Below are 23,218 nucleotides of genomic sequence, written 5' to 3' on the forward strand. Positions count from 1 at the left end.
GTACATTGAGTAGCCAATTTGGGAGGTGGCGGCTGTCCAGTGGTATATAACCGTTAGTGTCTGTGGGTTTGTAGTACGTCCAGGTTCGGATGTGGTTATCTTCGATATAAATGTTTAGGTCCAGGAAATTAACTGTTTGGGTGCTGGTAGTCTATGTAAATTGTAGGAAGAAATTATTGCTATTTATTTCTTGTAGGAATCTTTCAAGGGAGGGCTGGTCACCTGACCATATGAAAAGTATATCATCTATAAATCTCCGCCATAGGACCAGGTTCGCGTGTAGGATTAGGTCTGGGTGAATGGCAAGAGATTCCCACTCACCTATGTAGAGATTAGCATAGCTTGGTGCGAACCTGGTTCCCATGGCGGTACCCCACTTCTGGGAGTAGTAGTTCCCCTCATATACAAAATAGTTGTGGGTGAGGATGAAGGCCATGCATTCGGTAATGAATAGGCTTTGTTCTGTGGACATTTTCTGTTGTAGAAAGCGGTGGAAGGCCTCGCATCCCTTTTTGTGTTGAATGTTAGTATATAGGGAGGTAATGTCTAATGTTCCCAGGATATAGTTATTTTGCCATGAGATTTGGTTTAGTATTTGGATAACATGTTTGCTGTCCTTTAGGTGGGAAGGTAATAGGGGTACTAAGTCTTGGAGATGGTGGTCCACTAGTCTGGAGAGGTTAGATGTGAGACACTGTATCCCTGAAATGATTGGTCTCCCCGGGGGATTTTTTTGGTCTTTGTGAATTTTTGGTAAATGATAGAATGCAGCTAGTCTAGGGTGTGGGTTATTGACATATTCATATTCGTCCTTTTACTGTAACTGTCAATGAGACTTCTGCGCCTCTAGACAGGTATTTTGGTCGACTCCTCATGAGCAAACTGCTCCAGTTGTCTCGTGGTTGAAGGTCGCCTTTTCCAGACGCCATGTTTCAGCTCTTTCCAAAGATGCTCAATAGGATTTAGGTCAGGGCTCATAGAAGCCACTTCAGAATAGTCCAATGTTTTCCTCTTAGCCATTCTTGGGTGTTTTTAGCTGTGTGTTTTGGGTCGTTATCCTGTTGTAAGACCCATGACCTGTGACTGAGACCAAGCTTTCTGACACTGGGCAGCACATTTCTCTCTAGAATCCCTTGATAGTCTTGAGATTTCATTGCACCCAGCACAGATTCAAGACACCCTGTGCCAGCAAAGCAGCCCCAGAACATAACAGAGCCTCCTCCATGTTTCACAGTAGGGACAGTGTTCTTTTCTTGATATGCTTCATTTTTCCGTCTGTGAACATAGAGCTGATGTGCCTTGCCAAAAAATTCCATTATTGTCTCATCTGTCCATAGGACATTCTCCCATAAGCTTTGTGGCTTGTCAACATGTAGTTTGGCAAATTCCTGTCTGGCTTTTTTATGATTTTTTTTTCAACAATGGTGTTCTCCTTTGTCATCTCCCATGAAGTCCACTTTGGATCAAACAACGACGGATGGAACTTGAAGTTCACCTTTAATCTCTTTAGAAGTTATCCTGGGCTCTTTTGTTAGCATTCGTATTATCCATCTCTTTGATTTGTCCTCAATTTTCCTCCTGCGGCCACGTCCAGGGAGGTTGGCTACAGTCCCACGGATCTTAAATTTCTGAATAATATGTGCAACTGTAGTCACAGGAACATCAAGCTGCTTGGAGATGGTCTTATAACCTTTACCTTTGAAAAAAGTAGCGAGATGGGCGCAAATAGCGCTGTTACCCGGTAACACAATCGTGATGTGATTAAAATCTGCTCACCTTATTGAGTTGTGATGATGCACAACCTTGAAGCACGTAGTAGAAGATATGATGGTGTGAGTACAGTCTGCGCTCCTCCATGTACAGATGATGAACATCTGTACACGGAGGAGTGCGGAGTGTACTCACACCATAATGTCTTTTACTACAAACCTTTACCTTTAACATGCTTGTCTATAATTTTCTTTCTAATCTCCTGAGACAACTCTTCCCTTTGCTTCCTCTGGTCCATGTTGAGTGTGGTACACACCATGTCCCCAAACAGCACAGTGAGTATCTGTAGCCCTATATACAGGCCCACTGACTGATTACAAGATTGTAGACACCTGTGATGCTAATTAGTGGGCATATCTTGATTTAACATGTCCCTTTTGTCACATTATTTTCAGGGGTCCCATCATTTCTGTCCAGGCCGATTTCATGAGTTTAATTTTTTTTTTTATTCTGTGGAAGCAGAAAAGCAATGTCTGACTTCCATTTCTTCATGTTCATAGATTTTTAATTTATTATTACTTTTGTCAGATTCAAGTTATTTCTGTGACCATTGTGGGTTTTTCTTTCATTAAACGAGGGGCACCAACAATTTTGACCACGTGTGTACATAGTGATAACTCAGAATTCACCATTCACAATAGGTGACATCACAGTCCACCTCCTTCCGCTCCCTGCACCACGACCTCTGCATAGGTCACAGAGAATGAACGCTAAACTCTCCCATAGACTTCTATGAGTCACCTGTTGACTATTGTTTCCTATGTACATGTGGCTGCTGTAAAGCAAATCTCTAAACTGCTGTTAACTGCATGCAGGATAGCTCTATAAAGATGTACAAAACATAAAATAAATCTAAAATCAGAAAAATAAATAAATAAATAAAATGTTTCACCATATTGTTGTAACTAGTAAAACAACTAGGTAACATATTCTAGTCAATAAAAAATTGTTATTACCATAGAAGCAATATTCTTGTACATAGAGTGCGGTATTATAGTAGTTATATTCTTGTACATAGGGGCAGTATTATTGTAGTTATATTCTTGTACATAGGAGCAGTATTATAGTAGTTGTATTCTTGTACATAGGAGCAGTATTATAGTAGTTATATTCTTCTACATAGAAGGCAGTATTATAGTAGTTATATTCTTGTACATAGGGGCAGTATTATAGTAGTTATATTCTTGTACATAGGAGCAGTATTGTAGTAGTTATATTCTTGTATATAGGAGCAGCATTATAGTAGTTATATTCTTGTATATAGGAGCAGTATTATAGTAGTTATATTCTTGTACATAGGAGCAGTATTATAGTAGATATATTCTTGTACATAGGAGCAGTATTGTAGTAGTTATATTCTTGTACATAGGGGGCAGTATTATAGTAGGTATATTCTTATACATAGGGGCAGTATTATAGTAGTTATATTCTTGTACATAGGATCAGTATTATAGTAGTTATATTCATGTACATAGGAGCAGTATTATAGTAGTTATATTCTTGTACATAGGAGCAGTATTATAGTAGTTATATTCTTGTACATAGGAGAAGTATTATAGTAGTTATATTTTTGTACATAGGGGCAGTATTATAGTAGTTATATTCTTGTACATAGGAGCAGTATTACAGTAGTTATATTCTTGTACATAGGAGGCAGTATTATAGCAGTTATATTCTTGCACATAGGAGCAGTATTATAGTAGTTATATTCTTGTACATAAGGGGCAGTATTATAGTAGTTATATTCTTATACATAGGGGCAGTATTATAGTAGTTATATTCTTGTACATAGGATCAGTATTATAGTAGTTATATTCATGTACATAGGAGCAGTATTATAGTAGTTATATTCTTGTACATAGGAGCAGTATTATAGTAGTTATATTCTTGTACATAGGAGAAGTATTATAGTAGTTATATTTTTGTACATAGGGGCAGTATTATAGTAGTTATATTCTTGTACATAGGAGCAGTATTACAGTAGTTATATTCTTGTACATAGGAGGCAGTATTATAGTAGTTATATTCTTGTACATAGGGGGCAGTATTATAGTAGTTATATTCTTATACATAGGGGCAGTATTATAGTAGTTATATTCTTGTACATAGGATCAGTATTATAGTAGTTATATTCATGTACATAGCAGCAGTATTATAGTAGTTATATTCTTGTACATAGGAGCAGTATTATAGTAGTTATATTCTTGTACATAGGAGAAGTATTATAGTAGTTATATTTTTGTACATAGGGGCAGTATTATAGTAGTTATATTCTTGTACATAGGAGCAGTATTATAGTAGTTATATTCTTGTACATAGGAGGCAGTATTATAGTAGTTATATTCTTGTACATAGGGGGCAGTATTATAGTAGTTATATTCTTGTACATAAGGGGCAGTATTATAGTAGTTATATTCTTATACATAGGGGCAGTATTATAGTAGTTATATTCTTGTACATAGGATCAGTATTATAGTACTTATATTCTTGTACATAGGAGCAGTATTATAGTAGTTATATTCTTGTACATAGGAGCAGTATTGTAGTAGTTATATTCTTGTACATAGGAGAAGTATTATAGTAGTTATATTTTTGTACATAGGGGCAGTATTATAGTAGTTATATTCTTGTACATAGGAGCAGTATTATAGCAGTTATATTCTTGTACATAGGAGCAGTATTGTAGTAGTTATATTCTTGTACATAGGAGCAGTATTATAGTAGTTATATTTTTGTACATAGGGGCAGTATTACAGTAGTTATATTCTTGTACATAGGAGGCAATATTATAGCAGTTATATTCTTGTACATAGGAGCAGTATTATAGTAGTTATATTCTTGTACATAGGAGCAGTATTATAGCAGAGTTATTCTTGCATATAGGAGCATTATTGTAGTAGTTATATTCTTGTATATAGGAGCCGCATTATGGTAGTTATATTCTTGTATATAGGAGCAGTATTATAGTAGTTATATTCTTGTACATAGGAGCAGTATTATAGTAGATATATTCTTGTACATAGGAGCAGTATTGTAGTAGTTATATTCTTGTACATAGGAGCAGTATTATAGTAGTTATACTTTTGCACATAGGGGCAATATTACAGAAGGTATATTCTTGTACATAGGAGGCAGTATTATAGCAGTTATATTCTTGTACATAGGAGCAGTATTATAGTAGTTATATTCTTGTACATAGGAGCAGTATTATAGCAGTTATACTCTTGTACATAGGAGCAGTATTGTAGTAGTTATATTCTTGTGCATAGGGGGTGTAACATACCTGGCGGCGTCCTTGCATAGTGGTCCATTTCCCACTGTGCAGGAGCGCGCACTTGATCTCCTGTCCGGAATGTCTCTCTGGCTTCCCTCCATGCTGTCTGTTTGTGTCTGTCTCTGCTGCTTAAGGGCGGCGCCCGATCACTTCCTGCCTTTTGTACCTGCTGTGGGTCACACCCCTTGTGCGTCCTCAGCCTATTGCTGTCTGACACTTGGTATATAGCTCAGCAGCTCCCTTCTATCCCTGCCTGAGCATAGTGTTTTCCTTCAGTGTGTGCTTGCACTCTGAAGGTGCCAGGTCCCGTCTTTGTTTCCTTGTCTGCCTTTCCTGGAGGCTGTATTTCCAGGCCTGTCTGAACTTAGTCCTGTATGTCTCCTGCTTTGCGGTATTAGTTCCCGTGTCTGAACTAAGTCCTGTATGTCTCCTGCTTTTCGGTATTAGTTCCCGTGTCTGAACTGAGTCCTGTATGTCTCCTGCTTTTTGTATCAGTTCCCGTGTCTGAACTGTTTCCTGTATGTCTCCTGCTTTGCGGTATTAGTTCCCGTGTCTGAACTGAGTCCTTTCTGTGTATCTTGTCTGTCCTGTCTGAACACGCTCCTAGCCTGTTCCCCCCGCCTTCTAGGGGCCGATTACCTAGACCCGCTCCTGTCTCTTGTCAGTCCTGTCTGAACACGCTCCTAGCCTGTTCCTCCTGCCTTCTAGGGGCCGATTACCTAGACCCGTTCCTGTATCTTGTCTGACCTGTCTGAACTCGCTCCTAGCCTGTTCCTCTCGCCTTCTAGGGGCCGATTACCTAGACCCGTTCCTGTATCTTGTCTGACCTGTCTGAACTCGCTCCTAGCCTGTTCCTCTCGCCTTCTAGTGGCCGTTTTCCTAGACCCGCTCCTGTGTCTGGTCTCTCCTGTCTGAACACGCTCCTTGCCTGTTCGTTCCGCCTCTCTGGGGGCCGTATTCCCAGACCCGCTCCTGTATCCCTCTGCAGTGTCGGTCTCCTCCGTACACTCAGTTCCAGTCTGAACTCTCTCCTGTCCTTTACCTGTTTTGCCTCTATGTCCGTTCCCTTCCTTTTTCTGCAGAGTCTGAACTCGTACCTAACTCCTGCTTGTTGTCTCTGCAAGTACTGTGTGAGTATCTGGCTCTGTCTTTCCCTTCCTGTCTGTTCCGTGTGAACAGAGCCCTGTCCTCCCTTCTCAGCCTTGTCTGCACTCTAGCTGTGCTTGCCTGTAACCCTCTGCCTGTATTGTTCCTGAGTCCCGGTGTGTACTGGGTCCTATCCCGCCTGTGTTCCTACCTGCTAGTGCCTCCCTGTCTGCTCTCTAGCTGTGCTTGCCTTTACCCCCCTGCCTGCATACCCGCCTGCCTGCATACCAGTCGTGCCTGCCTATACCCTCCAGTCTGTGTGCCAGCCTACCAGCCTGTTCCTGTATTTCCCTGTGTGGGTCAACAGCCGTGTCCGGGGTCTGTCCTGGAGTAGCACCTGGTCCCTCTGCTCGGTTCCTCCTTGGTGCACTGGCGTCGTATGCCGTCGTGCGACCCTGGTCGGATCGGGTGAATACTTAGTCACGCCCCTCCAGGCATTCACTCTCCGGCACGGTCCAGTGGAATCACTACCAATCACACGCACACGCCGCTTAGCCCGGGCGTGTGCATAACAGGGGGCAGTATTATAGTAGTTATATTCCTATACATAGGGGCAGTATTATAGTAGTTATATTCCTGTACATAGGAGCATTATTGTAGTAGTTATATTCTTGTATATAGGAGCAGCATTATAGTAGTTATATTCTTGTAAATAGGAGCAGTATTATAGTAGTTATATTCTTGTAAATAGGAGCAGTATTATAGTAGTTATATTCTTGTACATAGGAGCAGTATTATAGTGGTTATATTCTTGTACATAGGAGCAGTATTATAGTAGTTATATTCTTGTACATAGAAGTATTATAGTAGTTATATTTTTGTACATAGGGGCAGTATTACAGTAGTTATATTCTGTACATAGGAGGCAGTATTATAGCAGTTATATTCTTGTACATAGGGGGCAGTATTATAGTAGTTATATTCTTATACATAGGGGCAGTATTATAGTAGTTATTATCTTGCACATAGGATCAGTATTCTAGTAGTTATATTCTTGTACATAGGAGCAGTATTATAGTAGTTATATTTTTGTACATAGGGGCAGTATTACAGTAGTTATATTCTTGTACATAGGAGGCAGTATTATAGCAGTTATATTCTTGTAAATAGGAGCAGTATTATAGTAGTTATATTCTTGTACATAGGAGCAGTATTATAGTGGTTATATTCTTGTACATAGGAGCAGTATTATAGTAGATATATTCTTGTACATAGGAGCAGTATTGTAGTAGTTATATTCTTGTACATAGGAGCAGTATTATAGCAGTTATATTCTTGTACATAGGAGAAGTATTATAGTAGTTATATTCTTGTACATAGGAGCAGTATTATAGTAGTTATATTCTTGTACATAGGAGAAGTATTATAGTAGTTATATTCTTATACATAGGGGCAGTATTATAGTAGTTATATTTTTGTACATAGGATCAGTCTTATAGTAGTTATATTCTTAAACATAGGGGCAGTATTATATTAGTTATATTCTTGTACATAGGGGGCAGTATTATAGTAGTTATATTCTTATACATAGGGGCAGTATTATAGTAGTTATATTCTTGTACATAGGATCAGTATTATAGTAGTTATATTTTTGTACATAGGAGCAGTATTATAGTAGTTATATTCTTGTACATAGGAGCAGTATTATAGTAGTTATATTCTTGTACATAGGAGAAGTATTATAGTAGTTATATTTTTGTACATAGGGGCAGTATTACAGTAGTTATATTCTGTACATAGGAGGCAGTATTATAGCAGTTATATTCTTGTACATAGGAGCAGTAGTGTAGTAGTTATATTCTTGTACATAGGGGGCAGTATTATAGTAGTTATATTCTTATACATAGGGGCAGTATTATAGTAGTTATTATCTTGCACATAGGATCAGTATTCTAGTAGTTATATTCTTGTACATAGGAGCAGTATTATAGTAGTTATATTTTTGTACATAGGGGCAGTATTACAGTAGTTATATTCTTGTACATAGGAGGCAGTATTATAGCAGTTATATTCTTGTACATAGGAGCAGTATTATAGTAGTTATATTATGGTACATAGGAGCAGTATTATAGTAGTTATACTTTTGTACATAGGGGCAGTATTATAGTAGTTATATTCTTGTACATAGGAGCAGTATTATAGTAGCTATATTCTTGTACATAGGGGCAGTATTGTAGTAGTTATATTCTTGTACATAGGAAGCAGTCTTATAGTAGCTATATTCTTGTACATAGGGGGCAGTATTATAGTAGTTATATTCTTGTACATAGGAGCAGTATTATAGCAGTTATATTTTTGTACATAGGGGCAGTATTACAGTAGTTATATTCTTGTACATAGGGGGCAATATTATAATGTTATATTCTTGTACATAGGGGGCAATATTACAGTAGTTATATTCTTGTATATAGGGGGCAGTATTATAGTAGTTATATTCTTTTACATAGGAACAGTATTATAGTAGTTATATTCTTGTACATAGGAGCAGTATTATAATAGCTATATTCTTGTACATAGGGGCAGTATTATAGTAGTTATATTCTCATACATAGGAGCAGTATTATAGTAGTTATATTCTTGAACATAGGGGGCAGTATTATAGTAGTTATATTTCTGTACATAGGAGGCAGTATTATAGTAGTTATATTCTTGTACATAGGGGCAGTATTGTAGTAGTTATATTCTTGTACATAGGGGGCAGTATTACAGTAGTTATATTCTTGTACATAGGTGCAGTATTGTAGTAGTCATATTCTTGTACATAGGAAGGAGTCTTATAGTAGTTATATTCTTGTACATAGGGGGCAGTATTATAGTGTTATATTCTTGTACATAGGTGCAGTATTATAGTCGTTATATTCTTGTACATTGGAGCAGTATTATAGTAGTTATATTCTTGTACATAGGTGCAGTATTATAGTAGTTATATTTTTGTACATAGGGGCAGTATTATAGTAGTTATATTCTTGTACATAGGGCCAGTATTATAGTGTTATATTCTTGCTCATAGGTGCAGTATTATAGTAGTTATATTCTTGTACAATGGAGCAGTATTATAGTAGTTATATTCTTTTACATAGGAGCAGTATTACAGTAGTTATATTCTAGTACATAGAAGCAGTATTATAGTAGTTATATTTTTGTACATAGGGGGCAGTATTATAGTAGATATATTCTTGTACATAGGAGGCAGTATTATAGTAGTTATATTCTTGTACATAGGGCAGTATTATAGTAGTTATATTCTTGTACATAGGAGGTAGTATTATAGTAGTTATATTGTTATACATAGGAGCAGTATTATAGTAGTTATATTCTTGTACATAGGGCAGTATTATAGTAGTTATATTCTTGTACATAGGAGGCAGCATTTTAGTAGTTATATTCTTGTACATAGGAGGCAGTATTATAGTAGTTATATTCTTGTACATAGGGACAGTACTATGGTAGTTATATTCTTATACATAGGGGCAGTATTATAGTAGTTATATTCTTGTACATAGGAGCAGTATTATAGTAGTTATATTGTTATACATAGCAGCAGTATTATAGTAGTTATATTCTTGTACATAGGGAGCAGTATTATAGAAGTTATAGTCTTGTACATAGGAGCAGTATTATTGTAGTTATATTCTTGCACATAGGGGCAGTATTATATTCGTTATATTCTTGTACATAGGAGCAGTATTATATTATTTATATTCTTGTACATAGGAGCAGTATTATATTATTTATATTCTTGTACATAGGAGCAGTATTATATTAGTTATATTCTTGTACATAGAAGCAGTATTATAGTAGTTATATTCTTGTATATAAGAGCAGTATTATAGTAGTTATATTCTTGTACATAGGGAGCAGTAGTATAGTAGTTATATTCTAGTACATAGGAGCAGTATTATATTAGTTATATTCTTGTACATAGAAGCAATATTATAGTAGTTATATTCTTGTACATAGGAGGCAGCATTATAGTAGTTATATTCTTGTACATAGGAGGCAGTATTATAGTAGTTATATTCTTGTAAATAGGGCAGTATTATAGTAGTTATATTCTTGTACATAGGAGGTAGTATTATAGTAGTTATATTGTTATACATAGGAGCAGCATTATAGTAGTTATATTCTTGTACATAGGGCAGTATTATAGTAGTTATATTCTTGTACATAGGAGGCAGCATTATAGTAGTTATATTCTTGTACATAGGAGGCAGTATTATAGTAGTTATATTCTTGTACATAGGGGCAGTATTATGGTAGTTATATTCTTATACATAGGGGCAGTATTATAGTAGTTATATTCTTGTACATAGGAGCAGTATTATAGTAGTTATATTGTTATACATAGCAGCAGTATTATAGTAGTTATATTCTTGAACATAGGGAGCAGTATTATAGAAGCTATAGTCTTGTACATAGGAGCAGTATTATTGTAGTTATATTCTTGCACATAGGGGCAGTATTATATTAGTTATATTCTTGTACATAGGAGCAGTATTATATTATTTATATTCTTGTACATAGGAGCAGTATTATATTATTTATATTCTTATACATAGGAGCAGTATTATATTAGTTATATTCTTGTACATAGAAGCAGTATTATAGTAGTTATATTCTTGTATATAGGAGCAGTATTATAGTAGTTATATTCTTGTACATAGGGAGCAGTATTATAGTAGTTATATTCTTATACATAGGGGCAGTATTATAGTAGTTATTATCTTGTACATAGGATCAGTATTCTAGTAGTTATATTCTTGTACATAGGAGCAGTATTATAGTAGTTATATTTTTGTACATAGGGGCAGTATTACAGTAGTTATATTCTTGTACATAGGAGGCAGTATTATAGCAGTTATATTCTTGTACTTAGGAGCAGTATTATAGTAGTTATATTCTTGTACATAGGAGCAGTATTATAGTAGTTATATTTTTGTACATAGGGGCAGTATTATAGTAGTTATATTCTTGTACATAGGAGCAGTATTATAGTAGTTATATTCTTGTACATAGGGGCAGTATTGTAGTAGTTATATTCTTGTACATAGGAAGCAGTCTTATAGTAGTTATATTCTTGTACATAGGGGGCAGTATTAGAGTAGTTATATTCTTGTACATAGGAGCAGTATTATAGCAGTTATATTTTTGTACATAGGGGCAGTATTACAGTAGTTATATTCTTGTACATAGGGGGCAATATTATAATGTTATATTCTTGTACATATGGGGCAATATTATAATAGTTATATTCTTGTATATAGGGGGCAGTATTATAGTAGTTATATTCTTGTACATAGGAACAGTATTATAGTAGTTATATTCTTGTACATAGGAGCAGTATTATAATAGCTATATTCTTGTACATAGGGGCAGTATTATAGTAGTTATATTCTCATACATAGGAGCAGTATTATAGTAGTTATATTCTTGAACATAGGGGGCAGTATTATAGTAGTTATATTTCTGTACATAGGAGGCAGTATTATAGTAGTTATATTCTTGTACATAGGGGCAGTATTGTAGTAGTTATATTCTTGTACATAGGGGGCAGTATTACAGTAGTTATATTCTTGTACATAGGTGCAGTATTGTAGTAGTTATATTCTTGTACATAGGAAGCAGTCTTATAGTAGTTATATTCTTGTACATAGGGGGCAGTATTATAGTGTTATATTCTTGTACATAGGTGCAGTATTATAGTCGTTATATTCTTGTACATTGGAGCAGTATTATAGTAGTTATATTCTTGTACATAGGTGCAGTATTATAGTAGTTATATTTTTGTACATAGGGGCAGTATTATAGTAGTTATACTCTTGTACATAGGGCCAGTATTATAGTGTTATATTCTTGCTCATAGGGGCAGTATTATAGTAGTTATATTCTTGTACAATGGAGCAATATTATAGTAGTTATATTCTTTTACATAGGAGCAGTATTACAGTAGTTATATTCTAGTACATAGAAGCAGTATTATAGTAGTTATATTTTTGTACATAGGGGCAGTATTATAGTAGTTATATTCTTGTACATAGGAGGCAGCATTATAGTAGTTATATTCTTGTACATAGGGCAGTATTATAGTAGTTATATTCTTGTACATAGGAGGTAGTATTATAGTAGTTATATTGTTATACATAGGAGCAGTATTATAGTAGTTATATTCTTGTACATAGGGCAGTATTATAGTAGTTATATTCTTGTACATAGGAGGCAGCATTATAGTAGTTATATTCTTGTACATAGGGCAGTATTATAGTAGTTATATTCTTGTACATAGGAGGTAGTATTATAGTAGTTATATTGTTATACATAGGAGCAGTATTATAGTAGTTATATTCTTGTACATAGGGCAGTATTATAGTAGTTATATTCTTGTACATAGGAGGCAGCATTATAGTAGTTATATTCTTGTACATAGGAGGCAGAATTATAGTAGTTATATTCTTGTACATAGGGGCAGTACTATGGTAGTTATATTCTTATACATAGGGGCAGTATTATAGTAGTTATATTCTTGTACATAGGAGCAGTATTATAGTATTTATATTGTTATACATAGCAGCAGTATTATAGTAGTTATATTCTTGTACATAGGGAGCAGTATTATAGAAGTTATAGTCTTGTACATAGGAGCAGTATTATTGTAGTTATATTCTTGCACATAGGGGCAGTATTATATTAGTTATATTCTTGTACATAGGAGCAGTATTATATTATTTATATTATTGTACATAGGAGCAGTATTATATTATTTATATTCTTGTACATAGGAGCAGTATCATATTAGTTATATTCTTGTACATAGAAGCAGTATTATAGTAGTTATATTCTTGTACATAGGAGCAGTATTATAGTAGTTATATTCTTGTACATAGGGAGCATTACTATAGTAGTTATATTCTTGTACATAGGAGCAGTATTATATTAGTTATATTCTTGTACATAGAAGCAGTATTATAGTAGTTATATTCTTGTACATAGGAGGCAGCATTATAGTAGTTATATTCTTGTACATAGGAGGCAGTATTATAGTAGTTATATTCTTGTACATAGGGGCAGTATTATGGTAGTTATATTCTTATGCATAGGGGCAGTATTATAGTAGTTATATTCTTGTACATAGGAGCAGTATTATAGTAGTTATATTGTTATACATAGCAGCAGTATTATAGTAGTTATATTCTTGTACATAGGGAGCAGTATTATAGAAGTTATATTCTTGTACATAGAAGCAGTATTATAGTAATTATATTCTTGTATATAGGAGCAGTATTATAGTAGTTATATTCTTGTACATAGGGAGCAGTATTATAGTAGTTATATTCTTGTAAATAGAGCAGTATTATAGAAGTTATATTCTTGTACATAGGAGGTAGTATTATAGTAGTTATATTGTTATACATAGGAGCAGTATTATAGTAGTTATATTCTTGTACATAGGGCAGTATTATAGTAGTTATATTCTTGTACATAGGAGGCAGCATTATAGTAGTTATATTCTTGTACATAGGAGGCAGTATTATAGTAGTTATATTCTTGTACATAGGGGCAGTATTATGGTAGTTATATTCTTATACATAGGGGCAGTATTATAGTAGTTATATTCTTGTACATAGGAGCAGTATTATAGTAGTTATATTGTTATACATAGCAGCAGTATTATAGTAGTTATATTCTTGTACATAGGGAGCAGTATTATAGAAGCTATAGTCTTGTACACAGGAGCAGTATTATTGTAGTTATATTCTTGCACATAGGGGCAGTATTATATTAGTTATATTCTTGTACATAGGAGCAGTATTATATTATTGATATTCTTGTACATAGGAGCAGTATTATATTATTTATATTCTTGTACATAGGAGCAGTATTATATTAGTTATATTCTTGTACATAGAAGCAGTATTATAGTAGTTATATTCTTGTATATAGGAGCAGTATTATAGTAGTTATATTCTTGTACATAGGGAGCAGTATTATAGTAGTTATATTCTTGTACATAGGAGCAGTATTATATTAGTTATATTCTTGTACATAGAAGCAGTATTATAGTAGTTATATTCTTCTACATAGGAGGCAGCATTATAGTAGTTATATTCTTGTACATAGGAGGCAGTATTATAGTAGTTATATTCTTGTACATAGGAGCAGTATTATGGTAGTTATATTCTTATACATAGGGGCAGTATTATAGTAGTTATATTCTTGTACATAGGAGCAGTATCATAGCAGTTATATTGTTATACATAGCAGCAGTATTATAGTAGTTATGTTCTTGTACATAGGGAGCAGTATTATAGAAGTTATATTCTTGTACATAGAAGCAGTATTATAGTAGTTATATTCTTGTATATAGGAGCAGTATTATAGTAGTTATATTCTTGTACATAGGGAGCAGTATTATAGTAGTTATATTCTTGTACATAGGAGCAGTATTATATTAGTTATATTCTTGTACATAGAAGCAGTATTATAGTAGTTATATTCTTGTATATAGGGGGCAGTATTATAGTAGTTATATTCTTGCACACAGGGGGCAGTATTATAGTAGTTATATTCTTGTACATAGGGGGCAGTATTATAGTAGTTATATTCTTGTATATAGGAGCAGTATTATAGTAGCTATAGTCTTGTACAAAGGAGCAGTATTATAGTGTTATATTCTTGCTCATAGGTGCAGTATTATAGTAGTTATATTCTTGTACAGTGGAGCAGTATTATAGTAGTTATCTTCTTTTACATAGGAGCAGTATTACAGTAGTTATATTCTTGTACACAGAAGCAGTATTATAGTAGTTATATTTTTGTACATGGGGGGCAGTATTATAGTGTTATATTCTTGCTCATAGGTGCAGTATTATAGTAGTTATATTCTTGTACATAGAAGCAGTATTATAGTAGTTATATTTTTGTACATGGGGGGCAGTATTATAGTAGTTATATTGTTATACATAGGAGCAGTATTATAGTAGTTATATTCTTGTACATGGGGGCAGTATTATAGTAGTTATATTCTTGTACATAGGGAGCAGTATTATAGAAGTTATAGTCTTGTACATAGGAGCAGTATTATTGTAGTTATATTCTTGTACATAGGGAGCAGTATTATAGAAGTTATAGTCTTGTACATAGGAGCAGTATTATAATAGTTATATTCTTGTACATAGGAGCAGTATTATATTAGTTATATTCTTGTACATAGGAGCAGTAATATATTAGTTATATTCTTGTACATAGGAGCAGTATTATAGTAGTTATATTCTTGTACATAGGGAGCAGTATTATATTAGTTATATTCTTGTACATAGGAGCAGTATTATGGTAGTTATATTCTTGCATATAAGGGGCAGTATTATAGTAGTTTTATTCTTATACATAGGAGCAGTATTATAGTAGTTATATTCTTGTACATAGGAGCAGTGTTATAGCAGTTATATTCTTGTACAATGGAGCAGTATTATAGTAGTTATATTCTTGTACATAGGAGCAGTATTATAGTAGTTATTTTCTTGTGCATAGGGGGCAGTATTATAGTAGTTATATTCTTGTACATAGGAGCAGTATTATAGTAGTTATAGTCTTGTACATAGGGGGCAGTATTATAGTAATTATATATTTTTGTACATAGGAGCAGTATTATAGTAGTTATAGTCTTGTACATAGGGGGCAGTATTATAGTAGTTATATTCTTGTACATAGGAGCAGTATTATAGTAGTTATAGTCTTGTACATATGAGCAGTATTATAGTAGTTATATTCTTGTACATAGGGGCAGTATTATAATAGTTATATTCTTGTACATAGGAGCAGTATTATATTAGTTATATTATTGTACATAGGAGCAGTATTATATTAGTTATATTCTTGTACATAGGAGCAGTATTATATTAGTTACTATAATACTGCCCTTATGTACAAGAATATAACTAATATAATACTGCTCCTATGTACAAGAATATAACTACTATAATACAGCCCATATGTACAAGAATATAGTTATATTCTTGTACATAGAAGCAGTATTATAGTAGTTATATTCTTGTACATAGGAGCAGTATTATAGTAGTTATATTCTTGTACATAGGAGCAGTATTATAGTAGTTATAGTCTTGTACATAGGAGCAGTATTATAGTAGTTATATTCTTGTACATAGGGGCAGTATTATAATAGTTATACTCTTTTACATAGGAGCAGTATTATATTAGTTATATTATTGTACATAGGAGCATTATTATATTAGTTATATTCTTGTATATAGGAGCAGTATTATATTAGTTATATTCTTGTACATAGGGGCAGTATTATACCGTGTTTCCCCGAAAGTAAGACAGTGTCTTACTTTCTTTTTATCCCCAAAAGCCCCACTATGTCTTACTTTCGGGGTATGTCTTATATTGAAAAAAAATTGTCGAATTTTTTGTTTTAACCATAAAATTAACATTTATTAACAACCTGAACAGTATTGTATTCACCACAAAACAGTTTTATAAAAGGAAGTGCCAAAAATGTCTTGTTACAACATTGCATAACATGTAAAACAATGAAAAATGGTAAGAACGAACAGTGGAATACTGGAAGATAAAACAGATTTATTCCATGACAACCATGTCATCATCCTCAGGAATATCATCATAAACATCCACACTCTTAGGTTCCTGTGGATTTTCTTGGGACTCTCGGGACGATATTTCTTGTCGAATCATTGGCCCATATTTCTCATGGGTAGCAACGGCACTGTCCTGAAATGAGCAGGCTTTGTCCAGGTAGCCAGCTCGCAGTGCATTTGCAACGCAGGTGTTAGTGATCTTATTCCAAGAATTCTTCACCCAGTTAACAATCTCTGACAGTCTGGGCTTCACAAAGTTCCCACGTACATTTCTGTCCATTCGGTTTTCAATGTAGTCATTGATTTCCACACGCAGATAGTCCTTGAACGGCTTGTTAATGGCGATATCGAGAGTCTGAAGATAAGCAGTCATCCCTGCAGGAATCATGATTTGGTCGATTCTCCGCTCATGAAGGAAGTTTTTCATGGTTTTGGCGCGGTGTGTGCTGGCTGCATCCCAGATCAGCATCCCTCTTTTGTTCCCGCGCATTACAAGCGGCAGCATTAAATCAAGCCACTTTCTTATAACATCTTGTGTGGCCCAGGCTTTTTCAGTTTCCAGCACATAAATGCCAGAAACCCGCTCAATCTTCTCCTTTTTGCCCTTTGCAATGAGTAGCGGTGTTGCTTTAGTGCCATCCAGACGAATCGTTAAAATGCAGGTGACACGTGCACTTTCATAAGCGGTGGAGGGAACGTACACTGAGGAGGCACCTCGTTGATCAATGGTGGTTTGAGCTGCTTGGCCCATGAACACGGCAGTTTCGTCCATGGCGATCATGTTGCAAAGACTGTATTTAGAGAAGTCAATGTCATCCACAAACTTCTTGTAGGCTAATGCACGTTTAACAATCTCAGCATCTTCCAACCTAAAGAGGGTTGTGGATCTTCTCAAAGACAGGTCATTGCGTTCAAGAAAGTTATCCACCCAGTGCTGTGATGCCTTGAATTGTTCAGGGGAAATGTCAAACTGTGGCGACACTGCAAGGGCATATTCCTGAATCTGAGCCCTGGTCACCACCAATGTCTTTGCTCTCCTGTCTGCAACCCACTCAGAGACTAGGCTTTCCAGCTCTGTATACATTGGTTGCCGACCACATCCAATCTTGCGCTTTTTAGCCATTCCGCTCTCCACTTTTTCACTCAGGTTAGTGTATTCTGCACGCCATTTTTGGACCAGTCGGTGATCCAACATTTTCTCCTTGCAGAACTGCACTACATTTTTGCCCCAAGATTCTTCGACAATCGCTTTTTTATACTCCACGGTGTAACTCTTCCTTTTACCACTGGAACCGGAAGCGCTCATGTCTAGGGCCTAAAATATAGCATACGGTATAAGCACTGCTTGTATCACAGTCTCCCATGGGGTTACAGCCCCATACAGTATCCCACACCGCCTTCCATAGGGTTACAGCCCCATACAGTATCCCACACAGCCTTCCATAGGGTTACAGCCCCATACAGTATCCCACACAGCCTTCCATAGGGTTACAGCCCCATACAGTATCCCACACAGCCTTCCATAGGGTTACAGCCCCATACAGTATCCCACACAGCGTGTTTTTGTATGTTGTCCTGATGGACCACGGAAAACATTACTGCTGCTCCCGCGGCCTCCACATCCCTCCGCTCATCCCGCTCTAACCGTCCGCATCCCGCAGTTAAAGGGGCACTGACAGCTAAAAAAACTGTGTAAAATGTGTTTTTTTAGTGTATATGCATTTTACCTTCTGTGACGGGCGGGGGGGGAGGTTTCTTTGGAGTAGGGACGTGCATAGGCGCGTCCTAAGCCGTCAAACAGCTCATGTGGGCACAGCAAAGTGCAAACCTGTACCTATACCTGTATCTAACCCAGTGTGATACAGTACCACCTGCTGTATTTAATCCAGTGTGACACCTGCTGATACCCACTGGGTTACATACAGCAGATGATACCCCAGTATGCCAGTGTGTATGTTTTACTTTTGTAATACTGTGTGCATTACCGTATTTTAAGCAGGACAAGTGCAGGGGACGGCGCGGTGACGTATGGAGAGGGGGACGGCGCAGGCATGGGTCAGACGGAGGCAGCAGACGCGGTGACGTATGGAGGGGGGGCGGCGCGGAAGTGGGCAGGAGGCGGCGCTCATTTGAATCAGGAGGCGGCAGACGCGGTGACGTATGGAGGGGGGGGGCGGCGCGGAAGTGGGCAGGAGGCGGCGCGCAGCTAGATGAGAGGGAGACGGCCGTGTTTCCCCGAAAGTAAGACATATGTCTTACTTTCGGGGTACGGCTTATATTAGCCGACCCCCCCTGAAACCCCCGATATGTCTTACAATCGGGGGTGTCTTACTTTCGGGGAAACACGGTAGTAGTTATATTCTTGTATATTGGGGGCAGTATTATAGTAGTTATATTCTTGTACATAGTGGCAGTATTATAGTAGTTATATTCTTGTGCATAGGGAGCAGTATTATAGTAGTTATATTCTTGTACATAGGGGGCACTATTATAGTAGTTATATTCTTGTACATAGGAGCAGTATTATATTACTTATATTCTTGGACATAGGAGACAGTATTATAGTAGTTATACTCTTGTACATAGGAGACAGTATTATAGTTGTGATATTCTTGTACATAGGGGCAGTATTATAGTAGTTATACTCTTGTACATAGGAGACAGTATTATAGTTGTGATATTCTTGTACATAGGGGGCAGTATTATAGTAGTTATATTCTTGTACATAGGGGGCAGTATTATAGTAGTTATATTCTTGTACATAGGAGCAGTATTATAGTAGTTATATTCTTGTACATAGGGAGCAGTATTATAGTAGTTATATTCTTGTACATAGGGGGCAGTATTATAGTAGTTATATTCTTGTACATAGGGGGCAGTATTATAGTAGTTATATTCTTGTACATAGGAGCAGTATTATAGTAGTTATATTCTTGTACATAGGGAGCAGTATTATAGTAGTTATACTCTTGTACATAGGAGACAGTATTATAGTAGTTATATTCTTGTATATAGGAGCAATATTATAGTAGTTATACTCTTGCACATAGGCGCAGTATTATAATAGTTATATTCTTGTACATAGGAGCAGTATTATAGTAGTTATATTCTTGTACATAGGAGCAGTATTATAGTAGTTATACTCTTGTACATAGGAGACAGTATCATAGTTGTGATATTCTTGTACATAGGGGCAGTATTATAGTAGTTATATTCTTGTACATAGGGGCAGTATTATAGTAGTTATATTCTTGTACATAGGAGCAGTATTATAGTAGTTATATTCTTGTACATAGGAGACAGTATCATAGTTGTGATATTCTTGTACATAGGAGCAGTATTATAGTAGTTATATTCTTGTACATAGGGAGCAGTATTATAGTAGTTATATTCTTGTACATAGGGGCAGTATTATAGTAGTTATATTCTTGCACATAGGAGCAGTATTATAGTTGTGATATTCTTGTACATAGGGGCAGTATTAAAGCAGTTATATTTTTGTTCTTACAGGCAGTATTATAATAATTACAATAGTTATGGCCCTGTTCCAAAAACCTTTTAGATTGGAGGAAGCCATATGATGAGTTTACGTTTATTTTTACGCTTTCTTCCTCCGCAGGCTCAGATGGCAAACATGATTGAAAACTTTGACATTTCCGATTATTTTGACAATTACACAGGTGACTACTACATCCCACCTCTGGACAGCGCCCCATGCTCCCCTTCATCGCCAGTCAACAGATACGCAGTTTTTACAGTTTATGCCACTGTTTTCTTACTCAATATCATCGGCAACAGCCTTGTGATTCTTGTCCTCAGCTACAACAAAACGAAGAAGTCGTCCACAGACGTTTACCTGCTGAATCTGGCAGTCGCCGACCTCCTTTTCTCCTTAACGTTACCCTTCTGGGCCACATACAGAGTCAATGAGTGGCTGTTTGGCATCGCCATGTGCAAAATCGTCTCCGTACTCCAAGAAGTCAACTTTTACAGCGGAATCTTCTTGCTGGCTTGTATAAGCGTAGACCGGTACCTGGCAATAGTCCATGCCACCGAATTCTTTACAAACAAGAAGTATGGGGTGACGTTTAGTATCACCGCCATCTGGGTCATCTCGATTGGTATTTCTATTCCAACCATTTGGTTTAGAGATGTGTTTTTGTCACCCAGCGGAGGAATCGTTTGTCATGAGAACTTGGGTCCTGGAACGTCAGATTGGATGATCAACATCAGGATTGGACGCCACGTGATGGGGTTCTTTATTCCGTTGCTCGTTATGCTCTTCTGTTATGGCTTCGTTATTAAGACTCTTATTAGGACCAAAAACAAGCAGAAGCACCGAGCTGTGAGGGTCATCCTTGCTGTGTTTTTGGTTTTCTTGATTTGCTGGCTTCCCCACAATATCATCGTCATGGTGGACTCTCTCATGAGGAGAGGACACGTCAGTGAAACGTGCTCACTAAGAGATCATCTGGACACGGCATTGTACATCACTGAAGTTTTAGGCTACACTCACAGCTGCCTTAATCCAATCCTCTACGCCTTCATTGGACACAAATTTCGACACAGTTTCTTGACTATCCTTGCCAACAAGGGAATTATCAGCAAGGATAGACTTTCCAGTTATGGGCGTAGTGTGTCCGTCATGTCCTCATCGGCACATACATCTACCACAATCTAGTCCTTAATGAGCTTGAGGATCTACATTCATTCCTTACTTTTGGGATTAAAAAAAAAAATACTAAAAGGGTAGATTTTTTTTCTTCCTTCACGCTGTTTTTATAATGAATTTTAAAATATGATAATAAAGAAGAATTTTATCCAGGAGCTGGAACACCCTTTTACCAGTTCACATTTTCCCACATCCGGTCAGATTGTAGTTCCATGCAAACTGGACTCCTTCCATCTTGAGTGATGAGTTGGCTAAAACTTGCTTTTTGTATTGCATAAATCGATAGCACAAGTGAATTTAAGAAAGGTTGTAATATATCTTACCTGAGAAATATGCTTAATTTTTCCAGTTATTAGCCATTTATTCTACTCCACCTGACTCTAATACACATCGTTAACTTGCTCAAAACAAGACGGACCGTCATCTCACAGAAGGATCAGGTTACTGCTGCGAATTTAAGTCTAAGTATTTTATCTCATACCAATGCTGGATTCACAGCTACACCGCTCAGTAATCTACTGTATAATGGTCTCCTGCTTAGTACTAAGTATTTTATCGCATACCAGATATGGATTTACATCTACACTGCTCAGTACAGCTATATAATGTCCCCCATGCTCCTACGGCTTTGGAACATCTACTACGTAGAGACAAGAAACCAGGAATCCCTTATGTCTGTGTGTGATGTGCATCGGAGACATCATGGCAACTTCTTTTAACCCAGTAGCTCAGAGACAACTGAAAATCAAAGATAAAACATGCAGAGGGGAAACTTGGCCAGAAATCATGTTATTCCATATGTGAACGTGACAGCTCATTCTGAAATGACAGATATGCTTTATGTAAAAAAACAAATGTCACAGGATATTTATGTAGCAGTGTCCTATATTTTTTATAGGTTAGACTGCTGAATCGGATTTTGGATAATAATAATAATAATAATAATCTTTTTATTTATATAGCGCCAACATATTCTGCAGCGCTTTACAATTCAAACAGGGTAGTAGTATGGTGAATTTGCTGTATATAATTTTGTTTCCATTTTTTGGATATTTGCATATCGTTAGCATGTCTATTAATCATTTTAAATACCATCATTTATTTTGTGGTGTTGCAATTTCATTGTTGAGGTTTGTATGTATATTACATATTTGCATATTGAACATTTTATATACAAATTCCATGTATCTATGATGCAATTAAAAGTTTGAAAATTAAAAATATAAAACACTTTAAACAATTGCAGTTATTTTTTAATTAAAGGGAATGTTTTCATCAGAAAATTACTTGTTTAAATTAAGATATATTTTAAACATTTTAAGCATTTAGCGTGGTGATTTCTTTAATTTCCCAGGCAGAATTATAATGATCGATAATTCCTACAGTATATATAGTGATAACTCACATGTAAAGCGCCATGGAATAAATGGCGCTATAACAATAAATAATAATAACAACTCAGAATTCACCATTCACAATAGGTGACATCGCAGTTCGTCTCCTTCCGCTCCCTGCACCACTACCTCTGCACAGATCACAGAGCATGAACGCTAAACTCTCCCATAGACTTCTATGAGTCACCTGTTGACTATTGTTTTCTAAGTCCATGTGGCTGCTGTAAAGCAAATTTCTAAACTGCTATTCAAGGGGTGGTCCACTGCTCGGTCAACCCCTTCTGAATTTCTATGTTTTCCCCAGTAAAATCATAACGCTAAGTGCCCATGATGCAGAAATGCTCCGAAT

General features: G+C 36.0%; 1 protein-coding gene across 4 annotated transcripts in view; it reads left to right on the plus strand.

Annotated features, from left to right (window-relative positions):
• LOC141161915 (C-X-C chemokine receptor type 2-like) overlaps positions 1-22,624 on the plus strand; it is a 56,899-nt gene extending 34,275 nt beyond the window's left edge. For all 4 annotated transcript variants that reach the window (XM_073647431.1, XM_073647429.1, XM_073647432.1 and 1 more), the window contains one exon: positions 20,423-22,624. In XM_073647431.1, the coding sequence (XP_073503532.1) occupies positions 20,429-21,484 (1,056 nt within the window). In that variant the 5' untranslated portion in view covers positions 20,423-20,428 and the 3' untranslated portion in view covers positions 21,485-22,624. The remainder of the gene's footprint in view (positions 1-20,422) is intronic.
• The last annotated feature ends 594 nt before the right edge of the window (positions 22,625-23,218 follow it).

The sequence above is a fragment of the Phyllobates terribilis genome, unplaced genomic scaffold (genome assembly GCF_046119375.1).
Source record: "Phyllobates terribilis strain yellow unplaced genomic scaffold, ASM4611937v1 Scaffold_9__5_contigs__length_417890890, whole genome shotgun sequence".
Classification (NCBI taxonomy): Eukaryota; Metazoa; Chordata; class Amphibia; order Anura; family Dendrobatidae; genus Phyllobates; species Phyllobates terribilis.